The 22,267-nt window shown below is 35.2% G+C and overlaps 1 protein-coding gene and 1 long non-coding RNA gene across 3 annotated transcripts; both read right to left on the bottom strand.

Moving 5' to 3' along the window:
- Nucleotides 1-700: 700 nt before the first annotated feature.
- On the bottom strand, nucleotides 701-5,668 carry LOC125652815 (riboflavin biosynthesis protein VVA0006-like). Of its 2 annotated transcripts, none has more exons than XM_056165470.1 (4): nucleotides 5,409-5,668; nucleotides 2,562-2,964; nucleotides 2,297-2,448; nucleotides 701-1,245 (listed from the first exon to the last, which is right to left on the bottom strand). In XM_056165470.1, exons 1-4 carry the CDS (start codon nucleotides 5,439-5,441, stop codon nucleotides 1,030-1,032), a joined length of 804 nt encoding a protein of 267 aa, XP_056021445.1. In that variant the 5' UTR covers nucleotides 5,442-5,668; the 3' UTR covers nucleotides 701-1,029. The 2 variants fall into 2 exon arrangements, with proteins under 2 accessions (XP_056021445.1, XP_056021444.1); XM_056165469.1 differs by lacking the exon at nucleotides 5,409-5,668 and adding an exon at nucleotides 5,209-5,349.
- Nucleotides 5,669-9,547: 3,879 nt separating this feature from the next.
- Nucleotides 9,548-20,946, bottom strand: LOC130054758 (uncharacterized). Its single transcript, XR_008803071.1, has 3 exons — nucleotides 20,764-20,946; nucleotides 17,644-17,775; nucleotides 9,548-9,628 (listed from the first exon to the last, which is right to left on the bottom strand). It is a non-coding gene; the product is annotated as an uncharacterized LOC130054758 (long non-coding RNA).
- Nucleotides 20,947-22,267: the final 1,321 nt, after the last annotated feature.

The raw sequence follows: 22,267 nt of genomic DNA on the forward strand, positions 1-22,267 counted from the left end.
TTGAGAGACATAAACACCAAATGCAGGTGATAATAGAATATTGCTATATAAATGTGAGAAAATGACGATTAAGAAACTGAAGTCTTTGTCATAAAGTTGAGATATTAGTTTGCCGTTAACATCTGTCTTCAATAAAATATGTTGAAACCCACAGCAAGAGATCGTTTTGCTCATGCAGACGCTTTTGAACCTACCGGTCGCTGTAACTCAGCACATGAAGGTCGTGAGTTTGAGCCCTGCTCGTGCCATGGCTGCGTCAAACCTAAGACTTATAGTGATTGTTCCTTCGTCAAACGCTCGGCATTTAGGAGTGAGAATCACGGGTCTCGTAATCCAAGATTCGGGGGCATATAGTATTGGGTCTGTCCGTCTGTCTGTCTATCCACAAAATCTTTTACCGTTGGTCATGACTTTTGAATGGATGATGATGATAGAGCTTTTATATTTCAGAAGTTTATTCCTTGTGACAAGACCTTTCTTTTTGTACCAAAACGTTTTACCTTCAGCTTCGAATTTTACCTACTTAAACCTTGGTCATAACTTTTGAATGGTTAGTGATAAGGTTTTCATATTGCACATGTATATTCCTTGTGACAAGACCTTTCTTTGGGTACCTTAATTACTTTGCTGCCATATGTCTGTCCTCTTCTCATTAATTATAAGTACAAATGTACCCAAAATTAGATACTAACAACATCGGTCAAATTACTATAATCCTTTAATGCACACAATAAATAAACGAATTCTACAGATCAAATAGTAGCAACATTTTTCAGCATCTTCTCAAGCCAAGGGTTTTCGGTTGGCTACGTTCGTCTTGGGAATTCGATCCAATTCGCTCCGAGTTAGAATCATCTCGATGTTTGTGGGGAATATAAATCATTCCGACAGTTTCCTGATACCTTCCAACAATGATCCCTTGGCCTGAGATGGTGATTAACAGGTTAATTATGTAGATGCAAACAGTTCCTTAGTACATCATTTGCAAGTTCTAACGGCAAGCAAATAAAAAAGTTCTAACGGCAGACTCTAGGAAAACAGTCCCCTCTCTTCCATAATTTGATTTCTAACATCGGTCAATAAGTATCCTAGCCAGTTCTTGCCTCGCCATGACCTCCGACTGTTGATCTGAGGGTCTTTGAGGCCTAATCCAATTCCCCACAACGGACTTCTGGGCGTGGCCTCGGCAAGGATCCTAGGATACGTGTCAATGAGGGCTCTCTCCAAGTGTTGGTTTTGCTTAAACTGAGATGAAATAGTCAATATTACATGTACTTTACATATCAAAAGTTTAAACGGCTCTTTTCACGATTAATAAATGTGAATTTTGAAAAACTATTATTCTATTTCTGATCACTATATTTTCAATGACGATAAACACGGATATATATTTCGATAAATGACAGCTTCAAGAACAGTCCTGTCATAGGTAGCGGTACATTCGTGTACCTTTATTTTACCCCCACCCACCCTGGGTGTGGTACAGCCGACAGGAATAGGTACAGCTATTAAATAGATGTTCTACACAGGTGTGAAAAAGTCTTACAAGTTTTTCAATCAGAGCACATTGATCTGTTTTATTGATCCTACCTATTATAGTTCCTATATGTAAAGCGCCGTGTGAATAATCTACAATTCTTTTTAATGAAAAGGGACTTGTTCACGATTTTTGATAAAAATATTTTTCACTTTTGAAAAATTAACATTAAAGATATAACTCATTTATTGTTGACAGCCAAAATTTTGACCTTCTGGATGCAAGAAGAAAAGCAATATTTTAGCCTTGAATCTGTGTTATGAAAACAAAGACTCGTGTCTTTTTATGTACACAAACAAACAAGTGAAATATTGATTTTGTAATATAAAGCATCTTGATTTTGCATAGTCACAAATTTTAACATTTAGATGACACATTTTACCCCAAAAATGCTTGAAATGTGAAAGATATAATAAACTTAGATTGATATCCATTTGTTTTGAAAATTTCGTAAACAATATTACATGTAACATATCACAATCTTTGTTAACAAAACAAGTAATCAACTCACTAAAATGAGCTGCTGTGATAATGTATAACCTTAGTTGTTATGTGAAATCTTTTAAACACATTTGACAGTAGATTTTGATCATTAAAAGTGAAAAAGAAAATTTTGGGGGAAATCGTGAATCAGTCCATTTATTGGTTGGATTTTCATATGCTACATGTTTCCTATAGGAAAAATCAACGCATGTCCTGGACTGGTCTAGCTACCAACCCCCGTCTCAACGATTTCTACGTGTCTGGTCCACATTATACCTTAGCTAGTACCCCCGTCTTGACGATGTCTACACATCGTTTGGTCCACACGTCGTCGTCAAAATGTTTCACTTTTCTGCCCAACATCTTCATCGTTAGCGGGTCACTGGCCTTCAGTATTTCTTTGGCTTGCTTTTCATCATGAAAAAGCACTACAAGATATTTTCTCTCTCGTCATTTTAAAGTGAGTACCAAAACTACACGTCTATTTTTGTCGATAAGTTTATTGTGTAATTATTGAGGCTTTCGATGATTCTACTTTTACCTGCTTTTTGGTACATCATATACTGTTCGCTACAGCTGTATGCAATGCCCTCTAACGTGAATCTAGCTGGGTGAAAATTACTGAAAGGCGAATCTTTTCCATAAAAATGATAAAAATGTTCAGGTCGATCTTTGGAATATTCTTGCTTTAAAATCGAGATGCTTTCTTCTTTTCGGACTTTCTTTATTTCACGTCCATTTTCTTCGTCTTTGCAAGCCAAAGGTTTATGATTGGTAGGGAGAGAGGCAGGCAGAACGCGGCTGTCTAGCGATGATTCATTTTTCTCGGAGGTCAGTGTTTTAATGTTGCCATTTTCCACAATGTCTTCGGTTATTGATGAAGATGAAGAAATTCTACTTTGTTTATGTCGAATACCACAAATCTGAGCTGTTGATCTTTTCATCTGTATGGTACGAATCGGATTTTAAAATAATAATAATAATATCTATTTATATAGCGCCCTATATGCGACCACTATAAAGCGCTGCACACAATAAAAATGATACAGCATGTTATAAAAGCAGTAAGAGGAAATTACAATAGCGTTAAGACAGATAATATCAAAACAATGCTAGCAAAACATCAATAATGTGAAGTAAAATTACTAAAATCTAAAACATGATGTGCATGAAGAAAGTTCCACGTCGCACAATCAAATAATATAAAATTTAGTTGAAATAAATATACAGATATACGCTAGAAAAAGTCATGTTAAAACTGATGGCAAAGAAACCATAAATATTCAACCACCTATAATACTAATAATATGCAAGTCTAAAATACTCGTTTTTAAATGTTTTTTAAAAGTGTTCAAATTCTGAAAACGGCGGAGGGTATCAGGCAGAGAGTTCCAGATTGTAGCTCCTGCCACATCCAAGCGCCTGTTTCCATAAGTGGAGGTTCGACATCTAGGTCTGACCAATGTCAGTGAATTTTCAGATCTTAGGGAACGATTTGGTTGGTAAACAGTGATCACCTCTTTCAAGTATTTTGGTGACATCTTATGAATCACCTTATATGATTATTAAAGGATATTGGGAAGGCAAGAAATCTAGTGAAAAAGAATCATTTCGGTTATCGTGATTGTTTGATTTCCTTTTCATTGATACGTAGGTTATAAAGCAGTTATAAGCGACTGTTATTGAAAGGCCCTTCAGAAGCAGGGAGGGGGTTATTTTTGGACAAATTGTCAAGGATTGTTATGGAAAATTCAAAATAATCAAGGGAGCACCCCACCCCATTTGTACAGTCATGTACCTATTTATATTGAGGATGGTGTATGCACTGCGACTAAGCTTATAGTAACAGCACATGGACTGCTCATGGTGGTTTTTCGATTCAGTAAATTATAAGAAATTTGTAATTATATCATAAAATGATCAACGGCATCACTTGACAATTACTGTCTCTTTCCCTTTATTTTTGTTTTACACGTGGTACCAGCAGAATCACATGATCTATATAAGATTCTACCACGGTTATTGCAAAGATCAAAGGAATGCCGCGGTCATTATTATGCGATATACCTTCATACGTAATAACTGATTGATTGCTTTACTTCCGTCGATAACTTTTTTCACTCATATTGAGACATCGCCTGCTGTAGCCTAGGTGAAGTACCACAAATTTAGACCTACGCTTTGCCGTAGCAGTGATGATTCTTTCTCGTGCCAACCTCCGTTTTTAAGGTCATATCCGAAAGACCCGTGATTTTTACCTCTAGATGCCGAGCGTTTGGCGAGCAGCACTACCTATATTTTAACGTCTTAAGTTTGAATCGGCTATGGCACGAACGTGACTCGAACTCACGAACTCCTGGTTACGATGCGAACGCTCTACCACTGAGCTACTGCGACCGTAATCTCGGCTGAATATTTGGATTGACGCCTTCACCGAATCTCGGAGCAGTCCTTCATGTCTGGAAATTTACTTTCAGTTTCCGCCGGTTCTAGTATAGGTGACACTGCTGTATTGTTCCATTTAAATTCCATTTTAAATTTATTACATATGAATGTTGAAATATATTAGTACTTTAGATAGATGTACCTTATGATTGGAAGTCCCGGCCAATAAATATTTAGGAAGCATCTCAGAATTCAACTCTTAATATAGTGCGATTGTAATTTCTCTATCAAAAATATGCATCATTAAGCTGAAGATAATACTAGATAGCAAAATCCATGTCATACATGCATGTCATGTCAGCTTCGGTCGAATTGACTATTCGGGCTGATATGATACAAATTGAGGATGGATTTTACTATGAATTATTCTCAAGATATCGCCTGGGTATGATTTCTCCTTTTCTGCTTCTCTCCAACTTTGTCCAGGTCAAGGTCATGGACGTTTCACCATTGATTATTTTGACATGTCTTTAGATCAGCTATGTACATGTTTTGAATGTATCAGTAACTAGATAAAGCATACTAAAGGAACTCTTCAATTCCAGAAGATAAAATATTGTGCCATGGAAGTCTTCATTCGGACGAAAAATTTAGTGCCTATTTTCATTTTGGAATTTTTATACCTAGGCGGTAAGCAATACAAAATTAATAGTGATAGAGAGTTAGTTTGATAGTCAAATCACTTATTTGAAGCGAACAGCAGTGTTAAATAAGTGCACATTAATTGTTAGAACTGGCCGAACCTGAAAGTAAATTTCCACACATGAATTATGAGGGACTGCTCCGAGATTCGGTGAAGGCATCAGTCCAAATATTCAGCCGAGCCGAATCTCAACCGAGATTAAACTTCCGGTTCACTGTATCCATTCATTGTAAATACATGTAAATGCTGTGTCATCGTATAATAAAAACAAAATGTGGACTACAATAAAAATCGGATTACCTTCATGTATTTAAAACAGAGCAATCCTCGCATTCTTCGTTTAACACTGCATGGTATCCCTATGTTCACTGAAGATTTTCAGTAAATCAGCTGGTATTTCCAGGAAGAGAAGTGAAAGAGCAGTGGATATAAAAATAAATCTCACCATAAGCGGCGTGATTTATTTCACAATTGATATCCATTTAAATCCATTGCCATGTATAGACTAGTATTAATCCGTACTACCATAGGCAGACTACTTCTCTCCTAATGATGAAAACATGAACATGATATGCAAAATCGATCGAATGTTTTAGCTCATCTGATAAGAAAGTTTCAGTGATTCTTTAAATTAAATTATGTCGACACAATAAATCACTATAAGACTGTTTGGCAGTGTTTGTCATGGCTTTATATATAAATCAAATGATTGACTGAACAATGGTATGAACAATATTAGAGTAAGCAAGTGTTTAAACAATGAAATGGATGTAACATTAGGCATAGAATTGGTTAGTCACAAAATGACAATTTTCCACAATGACAATGATCTACACCAACACCTGAAAGGAGAAAGAAAGACACGCAACAGCAATCACCAATAAATATCAATAATTGGGATGGGTGGGAGGGTGTCCTCTGCCGTCGTCTGCAGCAGCTACAGATTCCAAAAGAAAGCACCCGTAGTGCGCATGCTCTGGTGATGGGGTCTATAGATATCGCGCATCCCGCGCGAGTTATCGTTCGTTGTACATGTGCAAGTAACAGTGAATTACTGGTCTCCATAACGGGAGTTAACTCGTAAGGCGTTAACTCTATTTCTGTTCGTCTGTCTGTCTGCCCCTTCTCTCTCCGTTATCTTGAACATTAATTTAGGTTGCATATATAACTATAGAATGCAAATGTGCATGTCCATTGCTAGTTATTATATACCCCCATGAAAGAAGTTGAGAGAGGTAAATTGAAACAATTAGAAATGTCCATTCATCTGTCTGACCGCCAATGACATATTACACACGGGCTTCCAATATTCATTGCTGTAGATTTTAACACTGTCATGTCCCCCGAATACTCAATCTAACAATCATCTTCAGTAATCCTCCGTACAGCAAATATTTGAAAATTTTCCAGTAGTTCAGATTCAATTGTCCTAAAGCAATCATCCATATTCCGAAACTGGTCGAATGAATGAAAAATACATTCTGATGAAAGTGTCACGACTTGCATTATGTTTATCATACGTAAGATATTTAAACGATTAAACGAGATTTCTAGTGTATATATTTAATATGCATTTTCCAACGAACATCACAACGACATACTGAGAATTAAACCTAGGTGTGGATATGTGTCACTGGGCCGATGAAGCGAAAAGTGACTTATGAATGATCAATATTCCTTCTTGAGCTGAAAGCTCAAGTGAGCTTTTCTGATCGCTTGTTGTCCGCCTTGTCTGTAAACATTTTACATTTTCGACTTCGTCTCCAGAACCACTGGGCCAATTATAACCAAACTTGGTCAAAAGCATTCTTGAGTAAAGGGCTTTCGAGTTTGTTCAAATGAAGGGTCATGCCCCCTTTAAAGGGGAGATAATCATAAAAATGCAAAAATAGGGTGGGATCATTTAAAAATCTTCTTCTCAAGAACCATTGGGCCATAAAAGGTGATATTTACATGAAAGCTTCCTGACATAGTGCAGATTCAAGTTTGTTAAAATCATGGCCCCCTGGGGGTAAGATGGGGCCACAATAGGGGATCAAAGTTTTACATACAAATATAAAGGGAAAATCTTGGAAAAATCTTCTTCTCAAGAACCACTGAGCCAGAAAAGCTGAAATTTACATGAAAGCTTCCTCACATTGTGCAGATTCAAGTTTGTTAAACTCATGACCCCTGGGGCTAGGACGGGGCCACAATAGGGGATCAAAGTTTTACATACTAATGAATAGAAAAAAAATATTTTTAAAAATATTTTTCTCAAGAACCATTGGGCCAAAGAAATTTACATTTGCACGAAAGCTTCCTGAAATAGTGCAGATTCAAGTTTGTAAAAATTTAGGCCCCCACAATGGGGGATCAAAGTTTTACATACAAATATATAGGGAAAATTAATAAAACAAATCCTCTTATGAAGAATCAATGGGCCAGAAAAGTTTACATTTACATGAAAGCTTCCTGACATAGTGCAGATTCAAGTTTGTAAATATCATGGGCCCCAGGAGTAGGTTGGGGCCACAATAGGGATCAAAGTTTTACATGCAAATATATAGGAAAAATCTTTAAATAATTGGACCAAGTGCCTCAAGTGAGCGATGTGGTCCATGGGCCTCTTGGTTTTTTTTATTTGGATTAAAATCAATTGCCCATTTCTTTTACCATTATTCATCTTTTCTTCAGATCACTAGTTAATGAGTTTGCTGCATTGACATGTCATGGGAACGCGTATGCCCTGATCCTAAAAAGGCCAGGTTGATTGCAATTAAATTAATTTGAAAATTACTCTCTGGTACAAAAACAAACTTTTCAAAACAGAACAGCAGTGAAATTTACACTGTACTTGACACAAAGCTTATGATCATCACTAAAACAAGATTGCAAAGTATCTTAGAGAACTGTCAGGGTATACTGTCCATTCAGAGGTTTTGTATGGTACATATGTCAAATCAGACGACTTGTAGGGTACAGGTGTCCTATCAGACGACCTGGAGGGTACAGATATCCAATCAGACGACTTGTAGGAGACAGGTGTCCAATCAGAGGACTTGTAAGGTACAGGTGTCCAATCAGACGACTTGTAGGGTACGGGTGTCCAATCAGAGGACTTGTAGGGTACAGCGCTGAGAACGGCCAAACACAATATAATTTTATCTCTTACTTGAAATTATGCTTAAACTTTCTGTAGAGGTGTAGATTTTTTTTAATTTCCCCTTTTTTAAAGTCAAATGTAAATCTCAATTAATTTAATTGATATGGTAAACAATGTATTAATTTCTGATAATAATTATTGGAAAGTAGCGGGATAAAGACTATGAACATATATTGTCTTTTTGTTTGGTTTTTAGCTCACCTGAGCTGAAAGCTCCAGTGAGCTTTTCTGATTGTCTGTTGTCCATCGTCTGTCTGGTCTGTAAACTTTTTACATTTTCGACTTCTTCTCCAGAACCACTGGGCCAATTATAACCAAACTTGGCCAAAAGCATCCTTAGGTGAAGGGCTTTCAAGTTGGTTCAAATGAAGGGTCATCACAAAAATAGGGTGGGGTCATTAAAAATCTTCTCAAGAACCATGGGGTCTGAAGAGCTGAAATTTACTGATGACCCCTGGAGCTAGGATGGGGCCACAATGGAGGGTCAAAGTTTTACACACTAATAAATAGATAAAAAAAAATCTTTTTAAGAACCATTGGATCAAAGAAGTTTACATTTGCACGAAAGCTTCCTGACATGGTGCAGATTCATTTTTGTAAAAATCATGGTCCCCGGGGGTAAGATGGGGCCACCGTAACAGTAGGGGATCAAAGTTTTACATACAAATATGTAGAGAAAATCTTTAAAAATCTTCATCTGAGAAATTACTGCGCCAATTATAACCAAACTTGGCCCGTGGATGAAGGGCTTTCAAGTTTGTTTAAATGAAGAGCCATGCCCCCTTCAAAGGGGAGATAATCACAAAAATGCAAAAATAGGGTGGAGTCATTAAAAAAAATTCTTCTCAAGAACCACTGGGTTAGGAAAGTACATATTTACATGAAAGCTTTCTGACATAGTGCAGATTCAAGTTTGTTAAAATCATGGCCCCCTGAGTAGGATGGGGCCACAATAAGGGACCAAAGTTTTACATACAAGTATATAGAGAAAATCTTTAAAAATCTTCTTCTCAAGAACCACTGGGCCATAGAAGTTTACATTTACATCAAAGCTTCCTGACATAGTACAGATTCAAGTTTGCAAAACTCATGGCTCCTGGGGATAGGTTTGGGCCACAATACGGATCAAAGATTTACATGCGAATATATAGGGAAAATCTTTAAATATGGGCCAAGATGACTCAGGTGAGCGATGTGGCACACGGGCCTCTTGTTTATTTTACAATCAGAGTTGAATATTTTTCTTAAAGAGGTTAAAAAGAAGAGAAAAGGAGCAAAATTGTGAACAAAATGATTTGTGATTACAGTGGAGACATTTATTTGAATACAAATTCATTACATTCTATAGTGGCGGCAAAATCGGATCACCTTCTTTCTGCAATGAATAAAAAGTAAACGACGGTTAAAAGTCATCAAGCTGTGATAAATTTAGAAAAAAACGTGAGAAAAGCAGAAAAACGACAACGACCCCCCCCCCAACCATTCGGATATGTTTCCATTAATGATGTATGCAGTATTCTCCCTTTACAGCATTATGGTTGATTGATTGATTGATTGATTGACTGAATATTGTTTAACGTCCCGCTCGAGAATATTTCACTCATATGGAGACGTACGTCACCACTGCCTGTGAAGGGCTGCAAAATTTAGGCCTATGCTCGGCACTTATGCATGGTCATTGAGCAGGGAGGGATCTTTTTCGTGCCACACCTGCTGTGACACGGGACTTCGGTTTTTGCGGTCTCATCCGAAGGACCACCTCATTTAGTCGCCTCTTACGAAAAGCAAAGGGGTACTGAGGACCTATTCTAACCCGGATACCCACGGGATTTATAGCATATGTGTACATAGAATAACATTGACGAATTTTTTCTTCTTCAACTATACTTATACAGTATGTTGTAGAAATGAGTGGTGGGAATGTTAAATGTGGAGATGACACAAATTAACATTGGTAGAAAGTTAGATCTGATGAGTTATACAAGTTACATGTGACGAACTGTACACCTTACCAATGTTGGAGAATTACATGTGATGATATATACAAATTACCAATGTCGGAGAATTACATGTGATGATCTGTACAGGTTACCAATGTCGAAGAATTACATGTGACGATCTGCACAGGTTACCAGTACAAGGGAGTTACATTTGACGATATGTACACGTTACCAATGTTGGAGAAATACATGTGATGACCTGTACAAGTTACCAATGGTGGAGAATTACATGTGACGATCTGTACAAGTTACCAGTGGTGGAGAATTACATGTGATGACCTGTACCAGTTACCAATGGTGGAGAATTACATGTGACAATCTGTACAAGTTACCAATGGTGGAGAATTACATGTGATGACCTGTACCGGTTACCAATGTTGGAGAAATACATGTGATGACCTGTACAAGTTACCAATGTTGGAGGGTCTGTACAAGTTACCAATGTCGGAGAATTACATGTGACGATCTGTACAAGTTACCAATGGTGGAGAATTACATGTGATGACCTGTACCAGTTACCAATGGTGGAGAATTACATGTGACGATCTGTACAAGTTACCAATGGTGGAGAATTACATGTGATGACCTGTACCAGTTACCAATGGTGGAGAATTACATGTGACAATCTGTACAAGTTACCAATGGTGGAGAATTACATGTGATGACCTGTACCGGTTACCAATGTTGGAGAAATACATGTGATGACCTGTACAAGTTACCAATGTTGGAGGGTCTGTACAAGTTACCAATGTCGGAGAATTACATGTGACGATCTGTACAAGTTACCAATGGTGGAGAATTATATGTGATGACCTGTACCAGTTACCAATGGTGGATAATTATATGTGATGACCTGTACAAGTTACCAATGGTGGAGAATTACATGTGACGATCTGTACAAGTTACCAATGGTGGAGAATTACATGTGACGATCTGTACAAGTTACCAATGGTGGAGAATTACATGTGACGATCTGTACAAGTTACCAATGTCGGAGAATTACATGTGACGATCTGTACAAGTTACCAATGGTGGAGAATTACATGTGACGATCTGTACAAGTTACCAATGGTGGAGAATTACATGTGACGATCTGTACAAGTTACCAATGGTGGAGAATTATATGTGATGACCAGGAGAGAAGTCACGTGATGAGCTAAGGTACGGACGTACTTTTTTTGCTCCGTCAATTTGACCGTCATTTTCACTCTTTAATTCGAGAAATTAATGCGTTTTTCTCAGAGTTTGGAGTTTGGATAGATAGTGTATATATTTCTTGACTCTTGACACAATTTCTCAAGGTGATCTTGTTTTTGGACTGTTTTTGTGAATTTACACCTGTGCTGAGCGTGAATAGGTGTTCACAATCTACTCACGGTGCCTGTGTTTTTCGAACGGCGTTTCAGAGTCTCATAGTGTCTAAGATAACGAAATTATGGAGTGGACACAAACTCTTAAGCCAGTTTATATGCGGAACAGAGACATTCAAACAACAAAAAGTAAATATTTCACCGACTTTGACATTGCAGAAGCCGCGAGCGCAACAGTCTCGGATGTGATATGTGTACAAAGAGATAGAGATCTGTGGAGGATCTACATAAAGTCTGCGGAGAGTAGATCGAAATTAGTTACTGAAGGATTCTCACTTGGAAGCAGATCAATCCAGGTTTATGACACGAACCCATTCTCTGCGGGTACAGACTCTCCTGATGAGAAAGTTGTTCGAGTCCTAATTAAAGGTATACCTCTATCGGTTGAAGATTCATGTATTAAAAAGATGCTCAAAGGCTTAGGTCTAGGAGTAGAATTAACAAGTGATATCAAATATGAAAAAATCAGACATCCTAAAACCCACAGAATGACTGAAATATTAAATGGAAATCGTTTTGTGTATATGTCGCCTCTAGAGAATGGAAAATTCCTTCCACGCTCTGCGTCATGTGCAGGTTTACGCTGTACCATATCTCACAAAGGCCAACCCCTACGGGAACGAAAGAAGCAGTGCACAAACTGCTGGGCAGATGACCATTACAAAAATGCTTGCGAATTCGAGCAGAGTTGTAGAATATGCAAGCTACCAAGTCACTTTCCGGGATCGGATAAATGCAGATCATATGTCACTCACCAGGAGGACATAGTATGCTTCTCTGGAAAAGATAACCCTCTTTCAAATTTCTTCCCTACTGAGTTAAAGGTTTTTGGGCAAACATATCCTTCAGCCGAACATGCTTTCCAACACATCAAATCCTTACGTTCTGGTGATCTTAACCGTGCAGAAGCCGTAAGTAAAGCTGAAACCGCCTTAGATGCCAAACGTGTAGGAGGTCAGGTCCTGGAATCTGATGCTTGGATTACATCTAAAGACTCCGTTATGCGGGAAATACTGGAATCTAAACTACAGCATTGTTCACAATTCAGAAGTGCTTTAAAAAAAATCAGAAAATCCGATATTCTGGTGGAATCGACGTGGGATACTTATTGGGGTAGCGGGCTGAACGTGACCGGAACATCTCATACTCTAATGCAACATTGGCCAGGTGAAAATAAGCTTGGACGTATCCTCGACGGCATGGCAGCCAAATTGCAGCGTACGGACGAAAATTCAGCTACCAACAATTCCTCTAGATCAACAAGAAACAAGCAGGGCAAAAAACAGAGTTAAGTCTACCAAACAAAAAAAAAACAAAAAAAAAAACCAAAACAAAAAAAAACCGCTAGTCAGTCATACGCATGAACAAGTTAAATATTATTTCAGTGAACTGCAGGGGTTTAAATACTGCAGAAAAACGTATAAAATTTTATACCTGGATTAATGATAGCTGTTTTGATGTAATATTTATGCAAGAAACCCACTATATTGAAAAAAATGTACTAAATTATGATGCAAGGTGGAAAGGTATATCAATACATTGCTTTTCCGATTCAATTTTCAGTAGAGGAGTTTCAATATTATTTAATAAAGATTTGAATTTCAAAATACTAAATATACATAAATCTAATGAAGGCAGGAAACTCATGGTTAACATAGCATATGATGAAAAAATTATTACATTAGTTAATTTATATGCTCCAAACGATATCAATTATAGATGTGATTTTTTTAAACGGGCTAAAGAATGGATTAGTAAATATACAGCAAATTTTGATAATCTATTGATATGTGGTGACCTTAATTGCTCAACAGAAAATGAATCAGATAAAAGTGTTATAATTTTAAAACAACTACTGAACAAGCTCGATTTACACGACATGTGGAAAACTATGAAAAGCGGAAAAAAAGGATATTCATGGTGTAACGGAGTAAATATCCCAACAAGTAGAATAGATTATATTTTACTATCCGATACCTTTTGTTTTCAATGTGAAAATATAAGGCTTCAAAACATTCCTGGTTCACACTCAAACGGTACTAGGATGTCTGATCATAAGTGTTTAATTTTTTCTTTGATTGTAAATGAAAACCTTAGAGGTCCAGGATACTGGAAATTTAACACATCTTTAATTGAAAATGAAACCTTCATGAACGAAATGAATACATTCCTGAAAAACTATAATTTCGATAAAGAAAATGCACTAGATTCATGGGAAAATTTGAAAAGGAATATAAAAACAAAATGTATAAATTTATCGAAAAATATATCTAAATCTTACAAAAACAAAATAAATTCTATTCAAGGAGAAATAAGTAAGATAGAAGACTTGCCATATGAAAAAATAGATATGAATAGAAAAAGAAAATTAGAAAATGAATTGACAGAATTAATAAACAAAAAGGCAAAAGGTGCACAGGTAAGATCAAGGGCAAAATGGATTGAAGAGGGAGAAAGAAATACCTCTTATTTTTTAAATTTAGAAAAGAGACGACAAATATCAAATGTGATAAAATCATTAAAAAATGAAAAAGGTACAGTTTTTGATGAAGATGAAATATTAGATTCTACATGCAATTTTTATGAAAAATTGTATACATCAAATAATGAAAATGATAATAAAGTGAATGAATATTTAAGTAATATACAATTAGAATATAGTCTAACTGATGAAGAAAAAAATGAATTAGACACCCTTCCCTCACTATCAGAATGTACAGAAACAGTATTCATTATGAAAAAAAATAAATCACCCGGATCTGATGGATTACCGTGTGAATTCTATCAAACTTTCTGGGAAAACATAAAACAACATTATTATTGCACTCTTCAAGAGATCTTCCAAAAGTATACAATGACATATTCACAAAGACTATCTTTAATTACTCTCTTATTTAAAAAAGGAGACCCGCAGAGTCTTAACAATTATAGGCCTATTAGTCTTACAAATACTGATTATAAAATAATAGCTTTTCTTTTAGCTATTAGACTACAAAAAGTGTTGGATAAAGCAATACATGTTAATCAATCAGCTTATATAAAAGGGAGAAATATAGCTCTGAATGCAAGGTTAATTATTGATATTTTTGAATATTGTGAAGAAAATGATATAGAATCAATAATGTTATTTCTTGATTTCCAAAAAGCGTTCGACTCTGTGGAATGGAACTTCATGACGAAAGTTCTTAAAAAATTTAACTTTGGCGAAAACTTTCTCAAATGGGTCAACATACTATACAATAAACCTATATTTAAAATAAAAAATAATGGATGGATGTCCAAAACATGCATTATGCAGAGAGGTATAAGACAAGGATGTCCCATCTCTGCAATATTATTTCTTTTTGTTATAGAAATATTAGCGGTAAATATTAGATCGAATTCAAATATTAATGGATTTCAAAAACCAGGAATGACTAACAGTATTAAGATTATACAACATGCAGATGATTGTACTCTTCCTCTAAAAGATGAAACCTCTCTAGAACATTCTTTAAAAGTCATAGCAAAATTCAGCAATGTTTCGGGTATGTATTTAAATATGTCAAAAACAGAATGTATATTAACGGGTCCTCACAAATATCATTATAAACAAATTAGAAATGTTAACGTAAACAATGATAGCATAAAAACTCTTGGAATTTATATAGGACACAACAAAGAAATATGTTATAAAAACAATTGGACAAAAATTGTAGATGACTTAGAAAAACTGTTTGAATCATGGAAAAAAAGAAAACTAACCATTTTTGGTAAAGTTTGTGTCATCAATAGCCTAGCAATATCAAAGATTATATATGTTGGATCAGTTCTGAGCTTTCCAAATGAAGAAGTAATTAAGAAATTTCAAAGTTTGTTATATAACTATATATGGAACAAAAGAGATAGAATTAAAAGAAATACACAGATTGGAAATGTCCTAAAGGGAGGCATTGGAATTGTCGATGTATCTTTGAAATTAAAATCCATAAAAGTATCTTGGATAAACAGGATTTCAAGCGAGAGAAACTCTCTATTCTTTTTTGTAGATAGTTTGTGCAAAGAAAGAGACTTTGATTTTGAATATCTATGTAAAACAAATATTACGAAATCAAATGATTATCAAATAATGGAACATTTTCCTCTATTCTACAAGGAAATGCTTGTATTTTTCAACGAATGTAAAAAAAATAAAAAACAATTTTATCTGAATGCATTATTGAAAGAACCGTTGTGGTGTAATAAAAATTTTATGTACAAAAACAAGCCAATATTTTTTCATAATTGGCTGAGGAGCGGTTTTAAATTTTTGAATGATATTGTAAATGAAAATGGCATAAAACCTTTGGAATGGTTTGATGACAAACTTATATGTAAAAAAAACTGGATGTGTGAATATATGATTATAAAAACAGTTATAACAAAAACCTTCAAAAGTTATGAATATTCAAATATACGATACGAAAACATTTTTCATGGGAGTACATCATACGATTTATTATGTAAAGGACATGTTAAAGTGTGTGATATCAATTCAAAGTTGATTTACGAAATTCTTTGTCATGAAAAATTTATACCTCCATTACACCAAACATATTACGGAAAGGTTTTTGAAATAACAAAAACGGCTTGGAAATCTATTTATGAACAAAAAATCTTATCCATAAGAGACAGAAGTATATCAGAATTTAATTATAAATTATTAAATAATCTATTGTGTAACAGAGAATTGCTGAAGAAATGGAAGATAGTAGAAAATGATTTTTGTGTCTTTTGCAGAGATGCTAAAGAAAACAATGAACATCTTATCTTAAAATGTAAAAATGTTTCTCATATATGGGACATTGTTAAACAAATTTTAAAATTTGATATATCGTGGAAAACAATTGTGATAGGATTTTACTATGAAAACAATGAAAAGACACTCTTTTTGAATAGCATAATATCTCTTATTGCCTGTAAAATATACAAGTATAAAATGTATTGTAGATTAGATAACAAAAACGAAAAACCTCAAGAAATATGTAACCACATAAAAAGTAAATTGAATTTTTATACAGAAGTGTACACAAAAATTCAGGATAAAAAATATGCTAAAGTTATGAAAGCAATTAAAGACAAATTGTAATTTATACACCTTTGTAGGTATGACTTTTTATAATATGAAACCTGACAAATATCTGACTATGCACATTTTTAACTATGTTACAATGTGAGTTTATTTTGAACAATTTGAATTGATTACAAACAACTATATTTCTATATCAAATAAAATTTTGTAATAAACCTTTTATATACTGGTATTTTGCAAAAAGTTCCCACTATGAGGAGGGGTCCTGTCCTCCTATAGTGCTGCCATGGGGGTTGTGATATGAACTTTTGAATTGTTAACCCCGCATATGGCAGTTTCAGGTTCTTTATGTACATAATTATATTGTTGTGTTGTTGGTTTTTCCGTAAAAATAAGAACCTTTTTTGCCATAACATGTTAATAAATTTTGTTATATAACAGTATATTATATGTGTGTGTGTTTGTATGTATGCATATATGTTTATGTTTTCTATATGTAGAAATTTATATGATAAATTTATATATATGTATATGTATGCCTATATACATCTAATCCAAGGGGCCCCTGGCACCCTAGGTAAAGATTATAAGGGGGTCTCTGCGGAGACTTTACCCCGAAATAGTAATGTATTTTGGAATTAAAGACTGATATATGTGGAAAAAAAAAAAAAAAAAAAAAAAAAATATGTGATGACCTGTACCAGTTACCAATGGTGGAGAATTATATGTGATGACCTGTACCAGTTACCAATGTTGGAGAATTACATGTGATGACCTGCACATGTTATCAATATAAGGGGGGGGGGGTGTGTTACAAGTGACGATCTGCACACCTTACCAATGTAGAAGAATTACACGTAATGATCTATACAAGATACCAAGGCGGAATAATTACATGTGAAGGTCTACACGATGTACATCCTGGCACGTTACTGTTATACTAAATTCGTGGTGACAGTTTGGTACTTACTTTTTCCGGTGATGGTGATGCAAACACACTGGTTGTGTCCAGATACGTACTGACATATTGCGAACTGGTTGGTGTTAGGACAGGGCTCTGTACAGTCGTTAAACGAGATACATTCGTTGGCGGTGACTGCAGCTAATTAAGAATAAATATGAACATATGAAATTCAGAGAGACGAGAGTAAACTGCGATGGAGGATCAGTCCTCCAGTAGGACCAGTCTCCACTGAGGAAATGAGAGACGAAATGTGTTAATTATGGAGACATGTCTGTGAGAACTATTCTGCATCGTATCTAAGATCGGTTTTGAATAATAATTATCAAAATATGTGTATACATATGTATATTAGAATACATGTATAGTTCAAACAATATTTATTCGTAAATAATTCGATAATGTTTACAAACAATGTCTTATACATGAAATAGATTGAGAAACAAGCCAAAAGGCTTTTATTAATCTCGCTCTATACATAATACATGTATGTGTATATATGAAGGGGAAAAGACTAACATCAATTAAACGCAAGGAATTTACTCACAAATTTTTTTTGGTTTAATAATCGTTTGTTTTTCTTTCCATTACTACGATGTATTGGATTCGAATATAGTTGTCATGAATGTAAAATATCTGCCAATATCCGAGTGGTCAAAATATCATCAAACCTGAATCTATATAGATAAGATAAGATAGATAAGATAAGTTTATTCCAATTTTGGGCCCAGAGGGCATAACAGTAAGACAGTTTATAAAGAAGGAAATTCAAAAAAGAAAGAAAGTTTACAACATTAACTACAGGTTACATAGACTGCAAACTACATGTGGATGCAGCATGTTGGGGAAACAAGTACATACATATATGAATTGCTAATCATGTGTATACACAAGTAAATGGACAGTATCAGTATTATACCAACATATGAATAATAAACTATAATGATTTTTGCAGTTTTAAAGCATCACTTCTTTTTCTGAAAGTTTGCACTAAATATTCACTCAATTTGACAATTACTGGTTTGTCTTCATTAATCATCAACCAAGTCAATTTGTCCTTATTTGTTAGATAGATAAAAATTTTGTTGAGCTTGTATATACCATTAAAAAACATATTTCTCTCTTCAACATAGAATGGACAATCAGTAAGGAAATGAAATTCATCTTCTACACAATTAAGGTTACATAATTCGCAAATTCTTTTGTTTCTTTCTAAAGAAATCTTCTGGCCAGAATTGGTTTTTGTAAATTCATATCTTCCTCTTTCAATTCGAAGGTCATGTGCACTAATTCGAAATCTACATAGAGTTTTTCTTAATTCTAGGGATTCTAAAAATATATAACTTTCCATAGTAAAGTTTTCTTTATACGAAAAATATGTTGTGAGTTTTCCTGATTTCTGACCCTCTTCACGTCGTTTTGACCAGTAAAGTAAAAAATGTTTCCGTACCTGATTCTTCATTTGTTTTTTGAAAAATGAGAATTTGAGATTTTTACAATTGGGTACCAAAATGCCCATTTTTTCCTTAAACTAACTAATGTTTTTGTACCAACAATTTATATTATATGAATTCAGATTGATATTCTCTGTATAAGCACTGTATAACAGGGATGATTCTGGGCAATTCTCAAGTCTATGCCAATATAGTAAAATACTTTGGATTATAGAGCAGAACATAGGATATCTACCCAATTCAGAGATTATTGCAATATTAGTACTTCTTTTACCGGCACCCAGTAGATGTTTACAAAACTTAATATTCAGGTTTTCTACCTCCCAATTTTTAAAGATATTATATAAATCTCTGTCTTTTTCCAGCATGCGTGCTGAAAGTGTTCCCCATATCTCGCAGCCATACAAGGCGATGGGTTTTACCATATGGTCAAAAAGATGCAAAAATGTTTTAATTGGTGGATCGATAGATTTGATGTCTTTATAAAGTTTGAATGAGGCCTTAAGAGCTTTATTGTATAGATCAGATTTTGCTTCCTTGAATGAACCACAGGAGGATAATATTACTCCTAGATATTTATATTTGTTAGTACATTCAATACATATGTTACCGAACACAAAATTTTCTTTAATTAGGTGTCCGCTTTTATTACAAATGACTACTTTTGTCTTATTGGTATTAATTTCTAAGCACCAATCGTTGCAATATTTTTCAAGTAAATTTAGTTTGTTCTGTAGTCCATTCTGGTTTTCTGAAAGCAGTACAAGATCGTCCGCATATAGAAGAAAGGTGATTTTCTTTCCAGAAAGATTGACAGAGCCAATGGTTTCTTCATCCAGTAATTTAGAAAAATCGTTCAAAAATATTTGGGCTTAAGACATCACCTTGTCGGACTCCTGTCTCTGGTGTATATGGAAAGGTTAACTTGTTCCCTACTTTTATGAAAATATTGTTGTGCCTATACATACTACATAATATGTTGTAGAATAAACCATTGATATTTAATTGTAGGAGTTTTAGTTTAATGCCTTCATGAATGACGGTATCAAATGCCTTGTGAAAGTCTACAAAACATGCATAGAGTCGTTTATTGCCAGTGTTAATGTATTTGTCAATTAAACATTTAACTACAAATAAATGGTCTGATGTCCTGGATTTTTTTGAAAATCCTGACTCTCGTGTATTATTTTGTTTTATATTTCAGTTTTCAGTGGCGTAGCCTGAGTTAATTAATGTGTACGCCTATTGTACGGCGAGGGGTCTGGGGGCCGCTCAAGGCCACCAGCGGGTCCAGGGCAGGGTCCTGGTAGGGGGTCCGGGGGAGACTAATGTACCGCAGATACTGCAGACACTTATTTTTCACCTATGTTTGTAGCATTTAATAGGTGGGTTTTTTTTATTTTTTTTTATTTTTTTTTTTATGTGTACGCCCGGGCGTTTTGACGTAAACGTAGCTACGCGCCTGGTTTTAATACCACTAAATTTTGCTAGCTCTTTTAAATTCATTCAAGTTACCCACTCATACACACGTGTTGCGTACAAAAGAAAATCCGCCTCAGTTACAGACAGCACAGTATTCCTAATCTGACCGGAAGTGACCCGGTGCATTTAGTACCAAATAATCGTGAATATCAGAAAAGCGCCACAAGTACTGGTAAGAATACTAAATACGAACCAGCAGCCATTCCGACGAGGAAAAGCAGCAAGAGATTCTTCATACTGTACGTGCCAGGAAAACTACACCACACAATTGTCAAATGAAGGCTACATATAGTTGTGTATATATAGGAATATATGCACTTTACATCTTATCTAACAAGAACGGCCTACCTAGTTTTACATCAGGGGACGATCACGTTCGAATTTCATCAAATTGAAAACGTCACTGACTGCCTAACCTCAGGTGACAAAGTATAACTGTTCAACGCGAGGTTATACCTGTAGATGGCACTATTCATTTACTCACTCAAACCCAGATCACTGGTACATGATCGAGATACTGTGCAAATATATACATATATTAACTATGATTATAGGTAAGGGTCACCAAAAAAAAAAAAAAAAAAAAAAAAAAAAAATTCGCTGCGCTCCTTATAAATAACATATAGGCCTAGTTAGTATAGGTGTGAGTAAATTAGTTATCATATACAAATTGTACGATTAATTTACAAACTCTTGTTCCCACTGACAAGTTGATTTTTGCTTTGAAGACAAGATTCCCTAATTAACGTTATTTTATTTTCGTTTGATGTGAAACTTCTTAATCTTAATCTGGATGATACATTGGGTCTTCGTTAAAAAAATTACGGCATAATTTTGCTTCATTGTGAAAATATCAACGATTGTTTATTTTAGGTTGGTAAAATGAGTAGCGAGAAAAAATACACATTTTTCTGTGATTACAACTGATATATGTTACACAACAATGAAACTAGACATAATTTAGATAAATATTATGACAATTTATCACCAAAATGCTGCAGTACCTGTTATGTGAGTCTTATATATTTGATATTTACGATTTATTAAAACCCGGGTCCAAAGGAAACCGGACACGGGTAACCCATGGCCGAATATTAAAATTCCGAATAAACTGAAGGTGTTAGCTGTCACTTTCATCTTCGACGCATCCTGAACGTAATTCAGCTTCCCATCAATTACTAATTATGAAATGATATCACTTTGATCTCACAATTACGGTTACTGTGATCAGCTTCTCAAGTTCATTCGAGGTCTCGTATAGTTGGTTTCAAAACAAATCTGTCAATGTTGACGCATCAAGGAAAGAACAATCACTGCGATTGGACCAATATTTAAAGGGGCGGGAATAAAAATAATTTTAGATGGTCACACGTGTCTTTACACTAGCGTGTCATTACATAATCTTTTAGCACGATGGAAGAGACTGCGAAAAGGGAAAACCAATACCAACTAAAACAATGACAGTAGTATAACCCCTCCCGATAGGGAGTTCAACTGAGTGCACTTTTTATGCAAATGAGGTCAAGTAAGGGCGGTTTTGATTGGTCAAGCGGTGTCGGGGTCAACGGAGTGCACTAGGACGGGGTCAACCCCAGCAGGGGTTGTAGGACCCGGTGAATAGGTTGGCCTATGGCCGCTGGTCTAATTCTATGATGCGGTACTTTCGCTTTGAGTTCCTGGAATGAGTTCCTGCTATT

This window comes from Ostrea edulis, chromosome 5, assembly GCF_947568905.1.
Source record: "Ostrea edulis chromosome 5, xbOstEdul1.1, whole genome shotgun sequence".
NCBI lineage: Eukaryota > Metazoa > Mollusca > Bivalvia > Ostreida > Ostreidae > Ostrea > Ostrea edulis.

Coding starts and splice junctions, on each gene's coding strand:
- LOC125652815 (XM_056165469.1), bottom strand. CDS start 5,268: ATGCCTTCACCGAATCTCGGAGCAGTCCCTCATAATTCATGTGTGGAA. Junction 2,965..5,208: donor GTGTGGAAATTTACTTTCAG/GTTCGGCCAGTT, acceptor CGTACCATACAG/ATGAAAAGATCAACAGCTCA. Junction 1,246..2,296: donor AGACGGGGGTACTAGCTAAG/GTATAATGTGGA, acceptor ATTTCATCTCAG/TTTAAGCAAAACCAACACTT.